At 38.4% G+C, this 23,351-nt stretch overlaps 1 protein-coding gene across 2 annotated transcripts in view; it reads left to right on the plus strand.

Moving 5' to 3' along the window:
- Positions 1–23,351, plus strand: part of LOC149532167 (uncharacterized) — a 97,694-nt gene that overhangs the window by 64,297 nt on the left and 10,046 nt on the right. For both annotated transcript variants that reach the window (XM_089808983.1, XM_089808982.1), the window contains exons 7-8: positions 2,587–2,667; positions 2,770–2,840. In XM_089808983.1, the coding sequence (XP_089665109.1) occupies positions 2,587–2,667; positions 2,770–2,840 (152 nt within the window). The remainder of the gene's footprint in view (positions 1–2,586; positions 2,668–2,769; positions 2,841–23,351) is intronic.

The raw sequence follows: 23,351 nt of genomic DNA on the forward strand, positions 1-23,351 counted from the left end.
GGCAATCTACTTCTAAGTATGTTTTCAGTTTTGGTACAAGTGCCATCACATGGACAAACACACAGCAACAGACAATATCACTCTCATCTACTAAAGCTGAATATAGAGGAACAATCAAGGAAGCTTGTGAGGTAGTTTGACTTTGCCAGATGCTTGCTGACTTGCATATGCCTCAAGTAGGCCCTACTCCCCTATTCTGTGACAATGAAGGAGTTCTGAAGTTAGCCAAGAATGCAGTCTTCCATGACAAAACAAAGCATGTAAACCTTTATTGTCACTGCATCCGCCAGCTTGTCAAAGATGGAACCATGATGTTGTAGTATGTACGCACTAAGGACAACCTTGCAGACATTCTCACCAAGTCTCTCAGTCTAGAAAAGTTTGACAAGTTTAGGGGGCAACTTGGTGTAGTGACTATTAGGGGGGGTAGGGGGGTGAGGGGGCTGGGGTGGATATTAGAATATAAATTTAATATTTTCAGTATCTCACTATATTTAGCTTGTTCTTCTAGAACCATAGTTAATTGTCATTTAGACTTTCTTTTTTCGTTTTCTTAATTTAGTCTATTTTTAGACTATGCTGTAATTAGTGTTTGTGAACTCTATTTGAGAGTTCAATGTTAATATAACTATTATCCTGTTTTTAACAATTTTAGATATGAGAATGAGGTATCCATCCTTTGAGGCTAATAGAATCTACAACAACAACTTGAGATGGAAGATGGGCAATGAACTACACAACACCATGAAGGCATGCTCACAACTTCTCTTCAGACATAGGAAGATTTGGATAAGAAAGATTCAAAAAATTGTCCCTTCAAATAAAGAACATCCAAATCTTCAAGGCAACCACAAGGATGAAGAAGATGTTTGTATGAATTTTGTTAAGCTAACAGTAGTTGATCAACTTTATAGAGATGCAAACTCTACCAATGACCCTTTGATGAAGCAAGCTCTTCAGTTAGTTGAGTATGAAGTTTTCCCATTTATTGGGCATGAGTCGTACATGATTGCCATTTCTCCTTGTGAGTGGCATCTATATGGAGAAAACGGGTTGACCTTTGACGAGTTTCTCCTCAACTCCAAGCAAGGCAATGTTTATATCATGGTGGAGAAATAGAAGCTTGTTAGGAATTTGCAGGTGGTGCTCGCAAATAGGGTGTGACATCAAGCTTTCAACGGATACAGCTATTAGCACTTGTGCTTGGTTTGGGATCCTGTAGCTTCCCAGTTGGCAAATAGTTTGATAACATATTGCTTGAGGGCTAGCAATCTTTGGGCGGGAAGGATTGTAATGTCCCCAAATTAATGGAGTGAATTAATTAAATTGATTAATTTGGTGATCTCAAATTTTAAATAATTTTATAAATGACTTCTTTAATCAATTAATTTAATTATAATAGAAAAAGGGCCCAAAATAATAAATGAAGTTATGTTGGCCTATTCTAACTTTCCAAAAACTTCTTGGAGGCCTTTATAAGTTATTAGCTGACACTATTGGTAATCAATCGTGGAGTTTATATTTCCATTATATTAAATATTTGCAATTCTAGTTGGAATTGGGTATTTGGTTGTATGGAGTTTTAGAGGTGGAAGATCCTCCCTAGTCTGTAGTTGCAATTTCAGTGAGAGTCATTCCGCACTCTAGTTTGCCATTGGAAATATATTTCATGTGTTTTTCATTGTAAACTTTTTTGAATATTGATATAATCAGAGAATTCAAGTCTCATAATCATTAGTGATTCATTGTTCTGTGACAAATGAATCTGCAATATATTATTAAATCTGAATTGTGTTTTATCAACAATTTCATAATTTCTATGATCACCGTGTGCTGAAAGGAGTTGATCTAGACATTATTCGGGTGGAGAGAGAAACTACAGTACAAGTGGAGAGAGAAAATAGCGTATAGGTGGAGAAAGAAACTATTGGTTGGTGATAGGAATATTACAAATCAAAGTAGTGTTGGTTGCACAGAGAGTTGACCATATAAAAGAGTGCCATCTGTGTACTAATACTGTGGAGGTTTGTAAACTGGAGGTGTTGGAAGTCTGTGCTGAGCGTACAGAGGAGTTGTTGGGACTGTACAGATTGTACGAGTGAAGGGGTTAGGAGATTAAACATATGAGAGGTACAAGTTAGTGTTGAACTGTGGAGTTGTTTGGTGGTGTGAACTGTATGGTGGAGGAGGTTATTGTTGAAGCAGCCGTCGAGAACATTGCAGTGGTATCAGAGCTAGTGATTCTGCTAGGCTGTTAGGAGAATCATGGAGAAGTTTCTGGAAAGTTACAATGTGCTGACATAACTTTATTTATTATTTTATTATTTGGCCCCTTTTCATATAATAATTAAAATAATTAATTAAAGAGGTCCTTTATGATATTATTTAAATTTTGGAACCACCTAATTGATTAATTTAATGAATTCACTCCATTAATTTGGGGACATTACACAAGACTATATTTAGATAACTAAAATTAAGATGAGCCTTGGAATTCTTGACCACATGTACTGTTTTGATTATCTTTACCTTTCTACCTCTCGATTTGGTCTTACAAACCAACAGCACATGTTCAAATTTTTGCAGGGTGGGAGGAATCTGCAGTGTTCTTCCTGTACCAACACACCTGCTTTGCCATTTGGATGATCCAGTGGAGGTTATCAAGAGGTACTTATGAACCCTACATGTTCTATATATGCTTAATAATTGTTGTTTCATATTGGTAAAAAATGTTAAACATCTTAGACTCAACAAAAATGCTGCTTGCAGTTATGTTTTACCTCATGCAAAAGCAGGTGATATCATCGCCATTAGTGAAACACCACTGGCAATCATGCAAGGTAAATTAATGGGTAGCTTTAACAGTTGCTAGCTTTTTGTTACACTGTTTATCTACAAATTGTTTAGATATAAATATCAAATGGCCATCTTATTTATTTATTTATAAATAAATGTTCTGAGTTAGTATTACATTATTTTTAAGTTTCCAGTTCCACTGGTCGGTTTAAATTATGGTGTAAGAGTCTCTGCATTGCTTTTATTTTTTACAATTTGGATGAAGAGTCCACAACGATGATCAAAATATAGAGCTTACATGTTTATATTCTTTAGGTTATACTAGAATCTGTGGCTGGAAAATTTATTTTCAATTAAGCAGAAATAATTTGCAAATATTCTTATACAGAATCAGATTGATTAGATTACATACATTTCAATGAATATTTATTAGTGTGACTTAATACTAATTTCCACTAGTTGGTGACGATTGCTTAGGAAATGGAAACAAGTATAATGGTTAAAAGTAGAAGAAACACATGGGAATCCTGAGTGCATTTCTTTTTGGAATAAATAATTATTTTAATATTTTATTACATGACTTGAATATGTATTAGAAATATTATATCAAGGCAGGACACAGATATAGATGCAAATATGGATAGGGCTACTTTCCAAGGCCCTGTACCATGGATGTGTTTATATATGTATTATATTATAGCATCACAATTTGTAAGCTAACAGAGGAGATTTTCCTTTTTGTAAGAAGCAATAATTCTTTGGAGAGCTAGGATAGTTGGATTGAGTATAGTTAACAATCATCTTATTTGCATCCTATCAACTTCAAGTCTGAGCTGTTTGACACAACGAGAGGCAAGTATCTTTACATAGGAGTGCTGGGTGAGTTATTCATGCACTGTGACCTGCAGGAGCTCATATTGGTTTAGTATTAGACTTGCATTAGATAATCTTCATCCTTGTTCTAAGTAGAAAAAGACAGGCTTCTAAGCCTACTGCTACAGCTATAGTTGTCTTGTTGATTAGGGCAAGATGGTTTGGTAGATCGCTGATGGCTGTATCTCCCTTCACTTTGCTAAAGTGGACCTGCAAACAGTTTGCTAACACTATCTCAAGATATTTAAGATGTATTTCAGTTGCAATGCATTGTTTTCCGTATTGTAGTAATTCTACTTGAAAGCATATTAGTTCCCAAAACTGTTACAGCAGAAACAAATGTATTGCAAATCAATTCATTACTTGTACAGATTGCATAAGGATTCTTTGCTCTCTTCCATATGCATTTCTGCCCTTTTTCTTGCCATCTAGGACTTTTAGTGGGAAAGAAACATCTGTATTTTCTGTAAGGAATTCCTTTCTATTGCAGAGGTCACCCACAAAATTGAGATCTCCATGTTAGACACAGTTATGGAAAACATTCCGAAAGACAATTTTCAAAATAAATCTTTTACTTCATGGGATTCAAGCATATTAAAAAAATTGACAGTTGATAAAGGTAAAAGCAGAACTGGACTTTGATTAGTCCTCGAAAGGTAGTCAAGGAAAATCAGGAGCAGGTTCATACAAATGGCTTTAGCCCTCAAATTATTAGATGGCACAAACAACATTACAGAAGCACAAACAACATTACAGAAGTTCAACCCCTGCTTGCTGGATAAACACTTGCAAAAAGTTTGGGAATCCAAAATATTTGGATTGAAGGAGACTCTCAGATTATATTCATTTCTTTCAAGAGGCTATCAACTTCTAGCTGACTGATTTCCATATATCCTTTTGCAGGCTTGAGATTGTTTACAAAGTTTTGTCACCTTCCAAATCGATCATTGAAGTTAATCATTTGGTGGATGCTCTAGCAAACCTTGTATATGATAGCGACAAAGATTCATTGCCAATTGACAACAGCTCAAACAATACATGAAGCAGTTGTTGCGGTCCACTTGAACCATCTTTCTTTTACTAATGTTGTTTTGTTTTGCGTGCAGGATTTTTATTTTGGTCACATCACAGAAGGGAAGCAATTATTTTAGGCATGATTTATATTTGTGATTTTCAAACAAGTCAAATCCATCATCTCAATTCATGCTATTCCCCATGAGCAAGTGCTCATCTCCAACCGATGATGTCTTTTTTGTGCATGAATTTGTGTTTTGGTGGAACCTTAAGCATGGTTTTTGTTCTTTCAATGCCTTATTGGTGATCACAAGGATCAATTGACACTAAATTAATCATTTGGCAGATGCTCTAACGAATTGTGTGTTGGTTCCCAAAACCACAGATTGGAAATCCAAGAGCCTGCTAGTTCTCTGATAGGACTTCTCAATCAGTTTCTAGCCAACGAACGAAAATACTTCTCGATTCCCCTGCACTTTAGGCTCCGCTACACCTAGGCGGGTAGACCTTCTCCTTGAACCTGATCACTTGGTTCAGAGCTTTTCTAAAGCGAATTTAAGCTTCTGGAGTTCTCCGACTGGCAAGGTCCTCGAACTCAATAAAAATGAAAATTGGATGTTGGATAATGGTTGAACGTTTTGTATAATTGAATAATAATTAATTTGATGCTTGTAGGAAGGAATTTATAGATTTTTTTGACTTCAATAATAAAAAGACTAGTGCCTCTGCTTATCCGGGCAATAGAGTCAACTTTAGTGAATTTTCACATATAACTTCATAATTTTTTACACACTTTACTGCTAGCAATTAAATAATCAAGATGCGACAGATCAAATATATACACAATCTTAAATTAGTCCAGATTGAACTTTTAACTCCTCTGGTGTAGTTGGTAAAGTTATAAAATAGCCAACAAGTAGATTAGCATGTTGTCGGTAAAGTTATAAAATAGCCGATGGGTGGATTAGCATCCGAAAGGACGCATGACGGTTGAGTCACCCCTTCGGAATGGTATATGTACACTGTCTGGAATGGACTTTGGATCATTGTTGGGATCATCATTGGAAGCACTATGTAATCTCTTCAGCATATATGCGAATAAAAAAAGTACTGCGGTGTTACATGTTCTTGTCTATTGTTTGTATGCATTAAACTATTTACCCCATACGGTAAACATTTGGTGCTATTGCCCCATGGACCTGGAATGAAGGCAGAAGAATGAAGACTAATGCCAAATCAGATTAACAAAAATAAGAATAAGCTAAAGGAAAAAGATGAAATACGCACCGCATAAGGGAATTTAATTTTGGCACAACAGGCCGAAAAGACGGAGGTTTCAGTAGATTGCCGACAGACACCGAAGCACCAAGGAATTGTTAGAAGAGACTTGATAGCAGTTCGATTTGGTGGAAGAAACAAGGGAGGAATTTCTTAACCTGTATACGCCAAGGGAAGAGAATCCAGATGGAAGGGAATTAACTCGCACGACTTGGAGTGCCAAGGGAGCACGAGTGTGGAGTGAACTCTTCGTCTGCGATACACTTTCGAAACGAACAACTTCGCTTAACAAAGACCCTTTTTCACCAAGTAACGTGGCTATTGGAAATAAGACGATTGTCCGAAACAGCGCAGGTGTGCAGAATAGCACGAGTGTGCAAAACAACGTGGGAGTGCAAAACAGTGCAGGCACACGACAAGTATGTCCAACTCGAATAGTAATGGCTGGACCAAAGGAAAAATTGCCAAAGTTTGATAGTGATGGAACGACCGATCCAATTAGACACTGTAAGACATGTGAAACAATTTGGACAGCGAATGGCGTTGATGGACCCCAAAATTGTGGCTTCCATTTATGAAGTAATAATCATAGATGTCAAAGGCAAAGATGAAAAATATATACATGGTAAACAATCCAAACAGCAAGGGCATTGAAAACCCTCTCTTTTTATGTTTGCTCAAGTGAGCATATACCTTTTGGCATTACCTGTGGTACAATAAGAGCAGGATGAACAAACAGATCAGATAACAACACTATGCTCATATAGATCAAAGGCAGCTTTTAAACAAGTGATAGTCACATTTGCAAGTGTTCAAATTCAAAAATCTAAAACAGTAACATAGATTCAAGCAAATGTTTATAGGGGTGGCAAGATAGATAGGGCTGCTGCTATGATAGCGTGTTTTCAAGCCTTGCTCCTAATAAGAAAAATTAGAATGAAGTAGCAGAAGCTGGAGATTTTTCAGAGCAAACATCAGTCAGAGGCCATACACTTGATCTCATCACCTACAGCATCCTCCTTAACAAAGGACTACTAGTGAAGGGGTGTGTAGATCTGATGAGCAAATTATCAACAAGAAGTATGTTATCACAGTATGTGTAACATACCCAATAGTTTATCCTCAGTCACGGATAACAGTAATCTCTGTTTGGATTTAGAAGATACAGGCCTATAAGGCAAGCAATGATGTATTTGGGAAGTACTATGCAGGATATATTAGATTCAAAAGCAGTACACCATCAGGGGTTATTGATTTGGTAACAAGGATCATATATACATATTACTGGCTGTAGGTTTCGGATGTTTGAGAAGTTTTAATTTGATATTCAAAAATAGTGGGAATTTCATGAGACAGTGACTTAAAGCATCATTAATGTAAAGGCAGCAGATGACTCAGGTGTAGATTTGACATCTCAGGCACGGGGTATTCTGGTTCAGCAAGTGGATTCATTGTCTGCTGATGCAACATTGATATTTATGGCCACTTGTGAGCTACCAGCACTTGCACTTCCTCTCAAGATCAAGAGCTTCTTCATGAATAAACCCGGAAATGTATCATCATCAGTGTTGAATAAAAATGTACCACGCTTTTATGTGCAGCAACCTGCTACCTTTTGATTGTAAGTTGTTTATTGATCAATCTGCCAAGACCATAACCCGTCTTGCCATCAGAAGATATATTCAGTTTATTCATGATTTTTCTCATTGTCACTCCAAAGTAACATGCAAAAGTGCTCTTGCGTTGTTCAATGGAAATTTAGATAATAGACCTGAGGAAGATGTAATAAAACTCGTCAATAGAAGGCATGATTAGCAAGAGTCTCCACCGATAAATGCATATGATGAAATATGTTGAGTGAATTCTTTAGCGGGGAAATTATATATAATAAAAGGTATGTGTTACGTGCCACATCTCAACTATAGCGATTGCTACCCCTAACGGAACTCACAAACCTTCGCATCTTGGTTATTAGCGGCAAATAAGGAGGTATTCACGGAAAGAGGAAATAAGCTGTGTCAACAGGATCTTTTGGTAAGTATTTCCCATGAAGTGTTTATACTTTCTTACAGTGCTTTGTGTATGTTTTGGCAGGTTGCGCTTAGACGTGGGAGCCATCACGTGCTAGAGAATCTGGAAAGGAAGATGCAGAAGTCGTGGGAGGTTTGACACCCGATAGATAGAGGAATCACTAGAAGTTGGAGAGATCTGCACAGATGATGAGGTGGATATTGTAGATTATTGGGCATGAATCATTGTTAGATGGATGGAAATTCAATCAATTATTGTGAGCCACAGGAAAGACATAACCACCAGTTACAATTTGATTCGTATAAAAAATTTAAATGTGTATTAGTTTTAGCGAAGAGGTGCAATGTTTGAAAACATAACCGATGCCTCTTATTACTCTATAAATATATGATATATGATGTGAAATAGGGAGACGAGACATTCATATTCATTCTTATTTAATTTTTTTTTTTAATCTATCCTATGCACAATGATATGTTATATTATTTATTTGGCGGAGAAATGAGCAATTGAACAAAGCTTTTGGGTTTTGAATTATCGAGCAAATTTATATCCGAGTCCAAGATTGAAATTTGCAGTAGATTGATCATCCGTGAGGAGTGTCTCTACGTATAATTTTTATTTCTGGCACAGACTGTAAGAAGTACTTATTTAATTTATTTGCATTAGAGTTTTAATTTTTTATTTAGTTGTGTCCTTTATAAACGTTTTTTATTATTTTCTATAAATATTTTAATATTTGGATAAGTGGACTGGGTCGTTATTGCATTTTAAATTAGATAAACTTAAATATTGTGAAATACTTTATTGTTTCCGTATTTATGTCTAATTTGTCTCTGCAAGAGTTAAAGTGCATTTTAGACTAATCTAAATTGCGTTCATATAATTGATCCATCGCGTCTGAATTATTAAATTTATTTATAGTTTAATATATTGAACTTTATAAAGTTGTACATTTCAACTAATAATGTTGACTCTGATTGCCCATTTAATTAGGCACTGGTCTTTTACTCCTGATTCATAATCTATATGCTGGCAATTGTTTCATTTCTTTCCATTGAAGAATTAATATATTCATTCGTTGCAATCATCTATAATAATCACTTTTATTTAAAAACATTCGTACAATTATTTACTTTTATTTTTTCGTAATTTGTAAATCCTTTTATAATTCTTGTTGTTTTGAAAGCTTTCATTGCATTCGCGTTCTAGTTGATCTGTTTTATGTGTCTTGGATCTAAGTGTTTCGTCCAGGGCCAGGTACATCCGCCTCGGTTTTGCAGAGCCGAAAGTGCAGGGAACTCGGACTGTGTTGTTCAGTTCTGTCAAGTTGGCCTTAACCGGTTGGATATCCCAACATCGAGCAGGCAAGGCTCGTAAGATTCCAATTTGCAGTTTTGGGAACCAACAGGCATAATCGACATAGATGAATGGGTCCAACAATTTCTAGCAACCCTAAGGGGTGTAGCAATTGATTAGTTTATTGATGCCAATCCCCAAAAATTAACTTCTTGGGCAACGGTTAAAAAGGAGTTTATCATCGAGTTTCAATTGCTGCAAGACGACAATGAGATCATAGCAGAAATATACACCATAAAGCAAGGCAAAAATGAAATAGTCCGTGTATATCCCAGAAAACTAAAAGAATTAATAAATAAAATGGAAAGTAAGCCGACAAATGGGCTAAAAAAGCAATGGTTCATTGAAGGACTACGCTTGGAGTTAAGGAACAAAATGAAGATTGTACTGCCATCATCATACATCGAAGCGTACAATCGGGCAATGGACATAGAGAGTGAACAGAAAACGAAAAAGAAGAAAAGTAGCTCATCCGACTTAGATGACTCGTCTTCGGAAGGAGAAGCAGTGGTGATGAAAAGGACAGTAAGAAGGGAAGGATATGATCAGAATGATGAAGGAATTTAAGAATATGCAGAAAGAGACGAAGGGAAATGAGCTATGGTGCACAGAATGCAAGACATAAGGTCACACGAAGGGGCCTTGTTCGAAAAACTAATTCTGTGATATCTGTCAGATTATGGGACATTCCACAAAAGAATGCCCCTTCAATATGAAAAAAGGAGGGCATCAACAAGTGCTCCTGACACAGGAGACTTCCATGTCGGGAGGTAGCAGAAACACCAACAATGACGGTGTCACTTCGGGTGGGTACAAAAATAATAGAAGAGGGCAAAACAACAATACCAACAATAATAATGATGGCCGCAGCCGAATTCAGTACGATGCGAACGACTGCCCGATGGTTCAATGCCGAGCATGCAATTTGTGGGGCCACTTTGCATGGAACTGTACATAAACAAACGCAACAAAGTTGTTATGCAGATGGTGCGGTCCTGGAGATCATGAAGATGCCAAGTGCTCGAAATCAGGAGTGAATTTGATCAGCATCAGTGCGGACGAAGAAGTCTTGGCAATCAATCGTAAACAAGCAAAATTGTACCTTGACCTGACGGAAGAAAAGAGGAGATTGGAAGAAGCGCAGGCGAAAATTGAGAAAGCAACGCAGGCAGAGAAATCACAATTGAAGGACACTACTGGTACCTCAACGAGGAACTGCATAGAACAAAACATCATAAGGCAAATATTACAAACTGAAATACTAGTCAAGTTAAATGATTTGATCCTTAGAATGCCTCAACTATGGACAACACTCACGAACATAGCCCCGACTACTAAACTACCAGGAGAACATGGAAGGGAAAAGGAAAGCGGAGAAAGTGCAACGGACCCAATGCTGCTAGCACTCACATCCAGACGACATTCGACAGTCATAGAGATGGGTATATTAGGAATGGTCCTTTTAGATACAATTGTGGATGGAGGTTTACGGGTAAACATCTTATCAGAAGATGCTTGGAAGAAGTTGGGACAGCCGACGTTGTGGCCACCTACGTTCCAATTACTAACGGTGGACTAACACGACATTAAACCTCTCAGGGTCCTGATGGTACAACCAGTGACTATTGGAACACAACCATTCTTACTCAATTTCGTCGTCATCCCATTGAAGAGGAGAGGATATGACGCCATTCTGGGTCGAGGATGGCACGTACAAGAAAAGGTTAAGCATGATTGGAAGAAGAATACACTATTAATGGAAAGCAAAGGGCAAAAATTCATTATTGATTTATACACAAATGGTGGGCGAAGAAGCTCTATAATCTGATTTCGAAGAAGAGGATGAAGGAAAGCAGTGAATGAAACCGAATGAGGAAGGAGTCCTGCGGTTGGAAGGTGGATCAATGGATGATGACTTGGATTCGGTGAACGGATTGTTTCACTGGCAGATGGAGGATTATGAGCTATTCTAGAGCTGCAACATACTAACGATAGAGGAAGGGCACAACGAAGATGGATTTCTAAAAGAATTCAGAGAAATAAAAGAAGGGGACACACCGCTGGATGAAACACCTACACATGTATTCGGTGAGGGAAAGCCGATAAAATATGACAAAGCCACAGTACAAACCGTGAATTTAGGAGATGAGGCCGAACCAAAAAACATATTGGTGGGGGATAATTGGAGTCCAGTACTAAAAGCAACGACAATTAAAATATTTTCAGAATACAAAGATGTATTTGTTTGGATATACAAGGATTTGAAAAGAGTATTGTCGGAGCTGCGTGTTCACTGCATTCCATTGGTCGAAGGTGCAGTGCTTGTACGGAAGTGACTTTACACGATGAATAAAAATTACGCGGCACAGGTTACAGAAGAAATAAATCGAATGCTGGAGGCCGGTATTATTTTTAAGGTTCAAACAAGTGAATGGGTGTCACCTATAGTAATATCCTTGAAGAAGGATACCACCCAAATCAGGATATGTGTTGACTTCAGATGTCTCAATGCAGTAACAATCAAGGACCCCTTCTCGATGCCATTCACAGATAGTATATTGGAGGAGGTAGCTGGACATGAGATTAATGGACGGGTTCTCAGGATATAATCAAATTTGGATAGCAGAAGAAGACAAACTTAAAACGATATTTGTGGTAGAAGGTAAAGTATACGCATACAACCAAATGCCATTCGGCCTGTACAATGCGCTAGTTACGTTCCAAAGAATCATATTGCACATATTCGACAAAATGTTTGTCGAAAATTTCGAAGCATTCCTAGATGACTGGTCCGTATTCAGCATTGAAGACAAACATCTGGCGGTGTTGGGTGAATGCATGGAAAGATGTCGAAGGGCGCGACTCGCCTTAAATCCAAAGAAATGCAGATTCATGGTTCCATAGGAAAATTACTAGGACGTATAGTATGTAAGGAGGGATTGAAAACAGATCCAGACAAAGTCAGAGTAATAATGGAAATGCAACCATCTACAAATGTAATGGAGGTGAAGTCATTCCTGGGACACATAGGATATTATAGAAGATTCATCGAAAACTTCGCCAAAGTATCATACTCGCTGGACAAATTGACATGCAAAGGGGAACCGTTCAAATGGGAGAAAGAATAGGATGAGTCATTTGAAGGGTTGAAGGTACGATTGGCCACGACACCTATATTGGCGTACCTAGATTGGAACAAGGAATTTCATGTTCACGTAGACGCATCCAATTATGCAATAGGAGCAACTTTGGCACAGATAGGTAACCACGGGTTAGATCACCCGGTATATTTTGCCAGCCGACTACTGTCAAAAGCAGAACAAAATTACAGTACAACAGAACGGGAAGCCTTAGGAATGGTCTACACAGTGCAGAAGTTCTGACATTACTTGCTGGCGACACCATTCATATTTTATGTAGACCATTAGGCTCTGTTGTACTTGGTGAATAAACCTATCATCCAAGGAAGAATCAGCCAGTGGCTACTTTTGTTGCAGGAATTCACCTTAAAGATCATTGTACGACCTAGGAAGAATCATGTTAGCGTAGACCATCTGTCGCGAATTAAAACAGGTGAATCGGTTGACGGAGTGAATGATGATTTTCTTGATGCACAGTTATTTCAAATTGCAGTACTGCCAAAATGGTACACGAGTATTGGGGAGTACCGTTCCTTGGGACAGCCACTGAAGGAGATACCACAAAATGAAAGGTAGAAATTAGTAATAAAGAGCCACACATTTCAAGTGATTAATGGATTACTGTACAAAATGGGGCCTGATCACATCTTGCGACGATGTGTTAGAGGAAATGCCGAGTGTTGAAGGAAGCATATGAGGGTCCAGCAGGAGGACATATGGGACCTGATTCCATGGTGAGAAAAATATTGCTGGCATGACTGTGGTGGTCGATAGTGTACAATGATGCATGGGAATAGGTCGTCTAGTGTGACACTTGTCAAAGGGCGGAAAAGTCGCTAAAGAGAGACTTCATGCTGCTTAACCCCTCACATGCACAAGAATTATTCGAACGATGGGGATTGGATTTCGTGGGACCCCTGAGAGTAAGTCGAATGCACCGATGTCGATACATAGTGGTAGCCACGGAGTAAACAAAGTCGGTAGAAGCACGGGCCCTACTAGATAACTCAGCAATTAGTACAACAAAATTCATATATGAACAAATAATCACTCGGTATAGGATTCCACTTCAAATAACAGGTGATCGTGTAGAGCATTTTGTCAATCACGTCATTAAATTGTTAACCATGAACTTCAAAATATATCACCCTCTATCAAGCCCGTACCACCCAAGAGCAAACGGATAGGCCGAGGCTACGAACAAGATCTTGGTAGCAATCATTTACAAGTCCTGTGTGGTTGAAGGCGAAGACTGAGAGGAAAAACTACCGTCCGCCCTCTAGGCATACCGCACGACATACAAGACATACAAGCTGACGACGAGACACACATCGTTCCAACTGATGTTTGGACAAGAGGCGGTGGTACCAACAGAGTTTATGAAACCGATTCTAAGGATCGCGCTAGAGAATAAGTTAGGCGACATGGAAAGCCTGAGGGAAAGGTTGCATAATTTGACAAACTCGAGGAGAAGCAGCTATTGGTACAATGGGCCACGGAGGTGACACTGAACAGGCACAAAGCGTAGCATGATAATGTAATAACCCCAACAGGTTATAACTCCTTCAAACACCAAAAATCTTTATACTTCAGTTGTTTGACATTTCGTCAAACACTTTGCAAGCAAGCTCTGATACCATTGTAATAACCCTCCTCAAATCTGCCCTCAAAAAAATGCTGATGAAAGCTCAAGGAATTTCATCAAACAATTCACATGCAAGGGACGTATGACTGATAAAGTATTTCAGCTAGATTCAAATGACTTTTTTTCAATTTGCATCAATGAAAATCTTGTGCTAGAAGACTACAATGGACTACACAATGACCCAACATGAGTGTGCTACTAATTTTGACAATATTAAGTGCATATATATGATCTAAGCATAAGAAATGAACACCTACAGCCAACTGGCATTTTAACAAACAGTTGGTGTGCAAACTAACTAGCTGATAAATAATGATATTAAATTGCTTAAATGACACCAGCAACTATTATCTTCTTAATTGCAATGAAAATTACAATGCTCATAAAAAATGGCCAAGACTTTGGCATTTACATGGATTACAAAATGATAATGCTGGTATAATGCACACTTACAGCTGAAAGCTTATAACACCCTAAAAAACAATACTAACAAAGAACCTGGTTTTAGATGGCTGAAATAATATCCTTCTATGCTGCCCCTTCTGTTTTGCCTTTTCGATTTGCTTTTTTGAACTGCTTTTTTGGACTGCTTTTTCGGCCTGCTTTTTCGGTTCTGCTTTTTCGGACTGCTTTTTCGGTTCCACTTTTTTCGGGCTGCTTTTTCGTATCTACTTTTTTCAGACTGCTACTTTGTTGAATCTCAAGACCATATCTTTCAATGGCATCAAGATTTCCAGCTTGAAGGGATTTCGTCCTCCAAACTATTGAGACATAATCTCCAAAAAATTTTTCAATTTCTTTGATATTTCCAAGCATACTAAAAAGAAGCTCTTCCCTTTCTTTTATAGTGTTTTCACAAGAGCTCAATCCTTCGTTTTCTCATTGTGGGATAAAACATAACTCCCTTTATGTAACTTATGTCTCCAATGTGTTATAAAATAAAGGGGACTCTTTTAATTTAAATATTTCCCACAAACTATAGTCTATGCATTAATAAAGTTAAATATTTAAATTTAACTTTATAAAATAGCTTTATCAATGCATAACAAATCTTATCAATGATGAACAAGTCTTTTTGTCGATTTTAAACAATTACGATCGACATACCATTGCCATTGGATGTCCGCCCATGTCTAAGATGACTTACTATAAATAGTAAGTATGCCCAAAGTTGCCTCAAAACCCCTCAGAAAGACCTGCAACTGAAACTATCTAGGCCAAATGGCCTCTAGGCCCCTTTAATGTCCTGGTTAGCCAACGGGACTGTGGGGAAATAGGCTAATGACAACATCATGCTATGAATGCTAAAAAGGGGACATTACAGATAAGCACCTAAAACTGAACAAGTTCCAAGCAAGACAGCTGGTGTTGAAGTATGGCGGACGGAACGAAATCAAATCGGGGAAGTTTAAAGTCAAATGGGTTGGGCCATGCCAAATCTAGAAAGTAGGTGATAACAGAGCAATAAAGCTATGGACATTGGACGGGCAAGAAATTTCAGAAACGGTGAACGGTTCCAAGTAAAAAAATATATCATGCACGAACTGTTCCGTCATTGACGAATATCGAGGAGCAGTAAAATTCAACAAAATGTTAAAAAAAAAAAGAAAAAAGAAAAAAAGTTGAAAAAAAAGAGTTATAAAAGCACCGTATGGAATCCCAGTGCATTCCAAGACACCGTACGGTTCTTCCCAAAATTGCACGGCATCTTCACCATGTTCTAAGACACCGTACGAAAAACACTGTATGCATCTTCAGCCACTGTACAGTGCTTTTAGTGCCTCCATCACCGTATAGCAATTTTACATACTCTTTTGTGGGAACATTGTATGGCTCTTTAAGTACTCTTTGTATGGTCCCTTCTAAGCACCATACGATAGGACACAGTCACCATTGAGGCAAATCGTATGAAGCATTTGAAAGGCCAGGAGTAATAAGATAGCGTACGGAATTCTAAGAAGAGCGTAGAGAATTTATATCGTACGGGCGTCAGATAGCTGGAGATCTCAACCGTACGGTCACACAAAACACAAGGGATGATATACACTGCTACCGTATGGACTCATAAGACATTGTACAGGAATCAATGCACGTCGTACGATGTAGAATAGAGAGGAGTTTATACAATTTCGTACTGCTTCAAACACCGTAGGGTACAGAAGAAAGGGGAAGTTTATGATTTATTTTACCATACCACATCTACATTGCTGATGTACAGGCATGAGGCAGAGGTCGATTTTGGCTGGGGGTTTTGCAGACATCTTCCATGTGGTCAAAAAAGATAAGGGTTTATAAAAAGGAAAAAAAAATGTGACATTTGTACCACTCCTATTAATGGAGTCTATAGGCAAAAGAAAGTGGAAGAAACAAATAGAAGAATCTTCAGTTGGTATGAAAATGTCGCCCATAGGTTACCAGAGTGAAGGCACCAGTAGTAGCAGCAAGCAGAAGTGTAAGGCGTAGGCACATGCACCTGCAACTGCTGAAATCATACCACAGAATATAGCATTCAAAGGACTGAGCGGTATGGAATGTAGGGAGTGGTGATAGGAGATTCCTGATAGTCATCCAATAAAAGCTAGCATTAGAAGGGCACAAGTGGAATGGGCGATTCAGATGCCTATTTTTTCAATCTAGGACTATGAGGGTTTCCTGTGCACCATGATCGAGACTTATGGCAGGGCCTCTTGGAAAAGCTCATTCCCATACCTGGGAAGAGACTTGGTAGTCTCATTCAAAGCAACAGATTTCATGCGTGTGTTTGGCATACTAGGGCCGCAAGGAAAAAAGGTACAACCCAAGAAGATTACCAAAGAGGTAAAAATGTTTTTGATCAAGCTGGTACGCCGAGACATGGTTGAAGCAGAACAAGAAGTATTGGCTGAAACATCAAAAGGTAGGGGACTAAAGAAAATTGATATCTAGGAGGGACCGTGGCGATGCTTGATGGATTTAGTCAAGAGCAAACTTACTGGATCAAGTAGGGCATTTGATATCTCCTTTCCACAAGTATCCATGACGAACGACATAATGAATGGGAAGGTGTATGATTAGACATTTGTGCTGGCTGAATGCATGCATGAATTTATGACACTCCAACATAAGACATTTTATATGCTGCATTATGCCATAGGCCTCTTTCTCAATGCTACAATGTGGATGATTCCAGAAGATAGGTTGGAGGCGAGACCTGGACCATTAGTCCTCGGGGAACCTCCTATCATGCAGTGGAAACACTTAGATGCAGCCAGTGGGAAAAAGGGCACTGTAGGGCAGAAGAGACCTCGGCTAGATACAAGAGGTGATATACGGACAGCGGACGGAAAGAGACATCTTCCGAGGAGAATAGCGTGGGAGAGGAGGAAGGGGAAGGCGATGAAGAAGAGGTTGAGATTGTCACAACCACCCCCTTGTTATTTCCATGCCCTACACTGTCCGCCACTTCCTGCCTAGTCCTAGTAGGTGTGTACATGACACATATACCAGGGTTTGGACAGAGACGACAGCCGATAGTGATGACTGCAGTAGCACAGCAGGTGGTTACAATAGCTGCACCCTAGCAGCACGGGGTAAGACCTCTCCTAGTTCGATCGATCGGACTAGCAGTTGGGTTTGTCATGGGATTTACACGGGTGGCAGAACCCGTCAGCCGAGAGAGTATGCCAGCTCTTGCCGAAGCACAACTAGTAGCAGAAACAGTGGCACCTACAACAAAGTGTACCGGAGGAGAGAGAGGAGACTACGATGGAGGTACCCGAACTACCAGTATCGGAGATAGTAGAGAGCCAAGATACGCCTGGTGTGCACTTGGAGGTAGTGGGTTTAGATGCAGTAGTTACAGTGGATTGAACACTCTTAGCATCACCTGAGCGGGATAGGGAGAGTCGAACTTAGATGCTGAGTACCTACTTAAGTATGCGATTTCATCGTACTACAGTACCTCGGGTGGCCCACATGTAGACACATACGCGGGACGAAATTCTGGAGGAAAACACTCTGCAAGCACAGGAAGCAGAGCTAGTACAGGATGTGGGACTGTCACATAGTGTTGTGGAGCATATGATGGAAGTAGTAGAAAAAGGCTATGGGGGTATAGCAGGAACACCTAGTGGCATCAGAAGCAGTGGAAACATTCTTTGCCGATATAACTGTTCTAGCGACTCGGGCTTGACAGTGGTGGTATTTGCAAAGGCGCAGGCTGTAGACACAGTGATGAAGGAGCTGGAGGGAGTTGTATCTTTTATGAGATCAGGATGCTTGACTGCCTTTATAGTTTGCTTTGAGGATTGGGGTTGGCCAAGCGTGGAAACTACACAAATGCGTCAAGATTGGGCCACCAAGAGGAGTCCGGGCTTGGAGAGCCAGATAGAGACATTGACTGAGGAGATTGTGTAGATATACACAGAGGCATATTACACCCTTTGGAGGAGCTAGGCAGATCGGGCAGCAGTTGAGAGGGCTCGGGAGGAGTCTGTTGCTAGGGTAGTTGCAGAAAGGGTGGCCTGGAAATCTGAGAGGGCAACCTTGCTAGAAAAACAGAGTCAGCTACAGCAATTGGCAACAGAGAAAGAGAAGCTAGCAGATGAGAAAGAAAAGGAATTGGGAGAGATTGCTGGGATGATGTAGTCAGCTCTAGAGCTTTAGATGGAAGCAGAAGCCGAATTGAAAGTTCGAAAGGAGCAAGTCTACAGGCTACAAGCTGAGCTAAGTGAATTGAGAGCACGAACATCTACCACACCAGGGACCCATCTCCCTACCTAGTATCAGTGTATTGATGTAATTATTTGTGCAATTTTCAATTTTGAGTTTTGTTACATTGTCGTCCGGAGACGACTTTACTTTTTTGAGGGGTATGGTGTAGTTTGTAAAGTTATAAAATAGCCGACGGGTGGATTAGCATCCGAAAGGACGCGTGACAGTTGAGTCACCCCTTCGGAATGGTATATGTACACCGTCCTGAATGGACTTTGGATCATTGTTGGAATCATCATTGGAAGCACTATGTAATCTCTTTGGCATATATGTGAATAAAAAAAGGGAGTACTATGGTGTTACATGTTCTTGTTTATTGTCTGTATGCATTAAACTATTTACCCCATACGGTAAACATCTGGTAGGGAGACAAACTTGACAGATACGGAAATGATTTAATATTTCACGATATCTGCGATGATCAAATTTTAAAATGCTAAATGACCATGTCTACTTATTTGATATTTAAATTGTATACAGAATTCCAAAAATAATTAAAAATGATGAATCGCTTGCAGTTTAATTCTCCACGCCTTTAATAATAAGAAAAAAACATTTCATTTTATTATAAAAATAAAATAATGGAATTTATATTACAAAATCATAATATAGCCCTTATCCCTCCATACAAAATAATATAAATATTTCTTCTTGAGAATGATTGTTTTTCGAATAACTTTTTTCTGTCTTCCTCTCCAACTTCTAGCCTTATTTATATCCTCTATATGTCTTTGGATGTAACTTTTCAAATGAAAAGTCATATTTCTTTTAAATAGATATTACACCTCCTGATTAATTAATCATATCGTATATCATTTACAACAGTTAATAATGTATTTTATCAAGTGATAATTTTATTCATCGTAATCACTTTACTCCGAAACATTATCGATGAATATCATTTTAATATTTGATTGCCGTAAGTCTCTATCTTGGTCCTTTGAATATATTTGCTGATAATATTTCATTCTCCAGTAAGCTCCTCTATTTCATGTTTGTGGGGCTCCTTTTCAAATAAATTATACAATGATCTCTAAACACAATCGAATTTTTATCATGTTATTTTAATATAGCCCATCTTCTACAGTATGAGGAATTTAATATTTCTGCAGCTCTGTTCATCCTCCTACATGGGCCTGAAGAGATCGATTCCTTCCTTTATAGTGCTATGATTGGAGACTTATTCCATCCGTATGCTCTTCCCATACCATTATTCGCTTTGTGCATATTTGGTGGCGTTTACAAGTTTGACGTGGGTATATGGTGTCTCCATATGCATTCTGATTAATATCTGTGTATGCTGGAAATGCCACTGTTTGAAGCTTCTATCTTTCCTCTTAGTGACGGCAAAATACAACCGACAGCCAGAGATTGTTTTTAGTGTGTTTCCTCGCACCTATGGCTTCAAATTGCAATCGATAAGGTGTGAAGACATCATCATCATGCACTTCATACTTCCACAAGCCTGCTTTGTCTGGAGTATTTGATACCCAAATTCAGACCTAGTTTGCATTGTTATTCATATGTATTTCTGAACTATGTTGGGTATGGGCGTTGGGTGTGAGTTCAATGAATATTTGATTGTTCTTTCGATGACAATATTACATCAACATGGGCAAACAGTCAGGTCTTCATTGGTGCAATAACCTTCATGTTTGGTTGAGTGTTGAAAAGGTGAAGCATCATCAATTCGGTAGATATCATTCTCCTATTTGGAGAAGGACAGTCTTATCTGTGTGGTATATGATATGAAATGCCTGAGCTTCAATTAGATTGAAATGTGAGAAGTTGTATATTTCCTTATAGTTATGGTTGCCATGGGGCTTCAAGAAGTTTAGTATGTGGAGTATGTAACTTTGGTAAAATCAATTGCTGAGAGGAGACAATAGTAAAGACATTTGCTTGCAACCAGCTGGCTGAGATTCCCCGTATGTAATAGTGTGAAGGACAAGGCTTGAATATAGGTACTTTAAATGTGAGCTTTTGTTGCCCAGCTCTTGCCATCCTTTTGACAAAATAAACAGTTTTAAATAATAGATGTGATCACTTTCATAATCCGCAACCAAGAAAATCTAGTGCTGAGCAGCTCCATGCAGATTATCTGGAATTATTTAATCTTTAAAACACTTCATGTGACCGGACCCATATTGGCAGATAAATGGATTCAAGGAAATCTTCATGCTAGTGTGGTACATACAGTTTTTAGTTCATTGAGATATGTGCATATTATGAAAAATTTTGGGTAGAAGCTTCATATGCAAGATGTCCTAATGCATAAAATATGTGACTGCAAGTCTGGCAATTTATTTGGTGGGTATTTCTATGGCAAAACAGGAGGCCAAATGAAATTGACAAAACATTTTGTGATCCTAGCCATGTGTCAAAGATGTCATTAATAATTGCTGAGGCAGAAGATGTTCATGTGCTTTGATTGTTCCTACTACCATGACTATCCTCTCTAGCTGCATAGTAGATGCTTTGTGGATATTTATTGCTATGCCACACATCACGTTAAACACTGATCCATGTTTTGTAGACTTATATTGAATGATGCAAACAGCATAGTAAGAATCATCACTGCTGCATCTTTAAATTTTCTTAGTCTTCAGCAAACCAACATTGCTTTCAATTTTTTATCAAGTCTCCAACATTATTTCATAAATGGAGGTCTTAAATTTTGCCAAAATTTGTAGTCCCATCAGTGGCTCTTTCTGGGGATGTATGCTCCTTGTGGACATAGCGAGATTAGCAGATTGAGCATCCATGCTTAACATGATGCATGGGTGAATTGAGTGGCCTCAGGGCCCCCAAAAATGAACATAGTTCCTTCCTTTTATCAAACACATAATTCTGTTTGTGTAACACTTTGAACCTGCTGATCATGATGTCATACTGTTCCTTAGTAGAATCTGATCCATTAGCAAATGTTAGAAAACAACCATCATTTGATATATGCCTTTCTTTCATTTCCTTGGTTTGTTGTCCATCTTTCAAATCTGCATTAGGTGAATCATCTTTATAGACAATACATGCTAGCTTTGTTTCATCAACGTGGTCTTTGCTGAATGGAAGCTCCTTTGAGTAATACCTTTGAGCAGTTGTACAAGCATTTTCTGGGACATCCTTCTCCACACAATCTGCCCCATCACCGTGCTCAAGAAATTGTGTTTCCTCACAAAAAGGCTTAATTTTATGAAATGCTATTTCACTTTCATCAAGGATCTGATCAGATAGTACATTTGGAAAACTTTCAGCACTGTTCTTCATCACATTCTTTTCTTTGTATAAGTCTGATTTTATCTCACCTTCACATGTCTGATGTACTTCCTGCTGATGGGATGAGCTGAAAAGTATCTCATCTTCTATATGCATATCATGAGTTTCATCAACTTCAAAATCAGCCCTGTTATCTTCATCATGATGCTGATGGACTTGATTGCAAAGAAAATCCTCCTCAAACAATGGATTTGAGAATATAGTGAATTCAGATCTGTCTTCTATTACTTCTTCAAACAATGGGTTTAGGTACATGGAGAATTCAGGCATGCCTTTATGAGAGCTTTCATCCAAATCATCAAATGTTTCATCAGCAAGACTAATATCTTCATTATCTCTTGGAACTTCCTCAGGTTCATACATTGAATGCAATCCTATTTCATCTTCACTATCTGATTCTTCAGAATGATTATTTCCCCGTCCAATACCTCCTGAATGTGCACCGATCCATTAACTTGCGCACCTTGGTGGATTGAGAAAAATTTTTAGCCATTTTTCTCAACATGCTTCTGATATTCTAGATCTAACAAGGCTGAAATTTCCTCTACACTTAGAGAATCCTCTTCCTCATTTTCACATTCATTGTCACCTGTAGGCATATAAGTTTTCTCATAGGCTGATTCTCCTTTAGAATGTTCAAAATTTTCATCTCCATTTGAATCTGAAACTTCTTTAGACTTATATGTTATTTCAGTCTTGAATTCATTCCCCTCTGGAACTAGTTCATTATCCATAAGTTTGAGAAAGTTAAGAAACTGATGATCATATAAGATGCCTAATTCCCGCATCCTATAGAGAAGACCAGATGATGGAGGTCTATATTCCAACGGTATTTCTTGATAAGCATTAAACATACTTATGAAGAATTGTGTTGTAGATTCATCTTCTTGCTTTTCTAAATTCAAATATGCATCCAAAGGAGATATATAACTCGGACTTTCATCCAATATTTGGAAGAGAAGCATCAAATCAGGATCTTTTGGCAAGATTCCCTACTCACGAAACTTTCTTATCAATTCCTTGCACAGAGGCATGATGTCTGAAGGTACCTCCTGAAAAATATTCACCATCCTTATAAACAAATGTGCTGATGTCTCACCTTCAAATCTTTCTAAATTTAAAAATTCATCTAAACGATGTATGTATTCTTTCTCCATGTTAGGTAATCAAATCATCTCCTTCTAAGT

This window comes from Cupressus sempervirens, chromosome 11 (assembly GCF_028749045.1).
Source record: "Cupressus sempervirens isolate cs-2001-9-10 chromosome 11, ASM2874904v1, whole genome shotgun sequence".
NCBI classification, from domain to species: domain Eukaryota; kingdom Viridiplantae; phylum Streptophyta; class Pinopsida; order Cupressales; family Cupressaceae; genus Cupressus; species Cupressus sempervirens.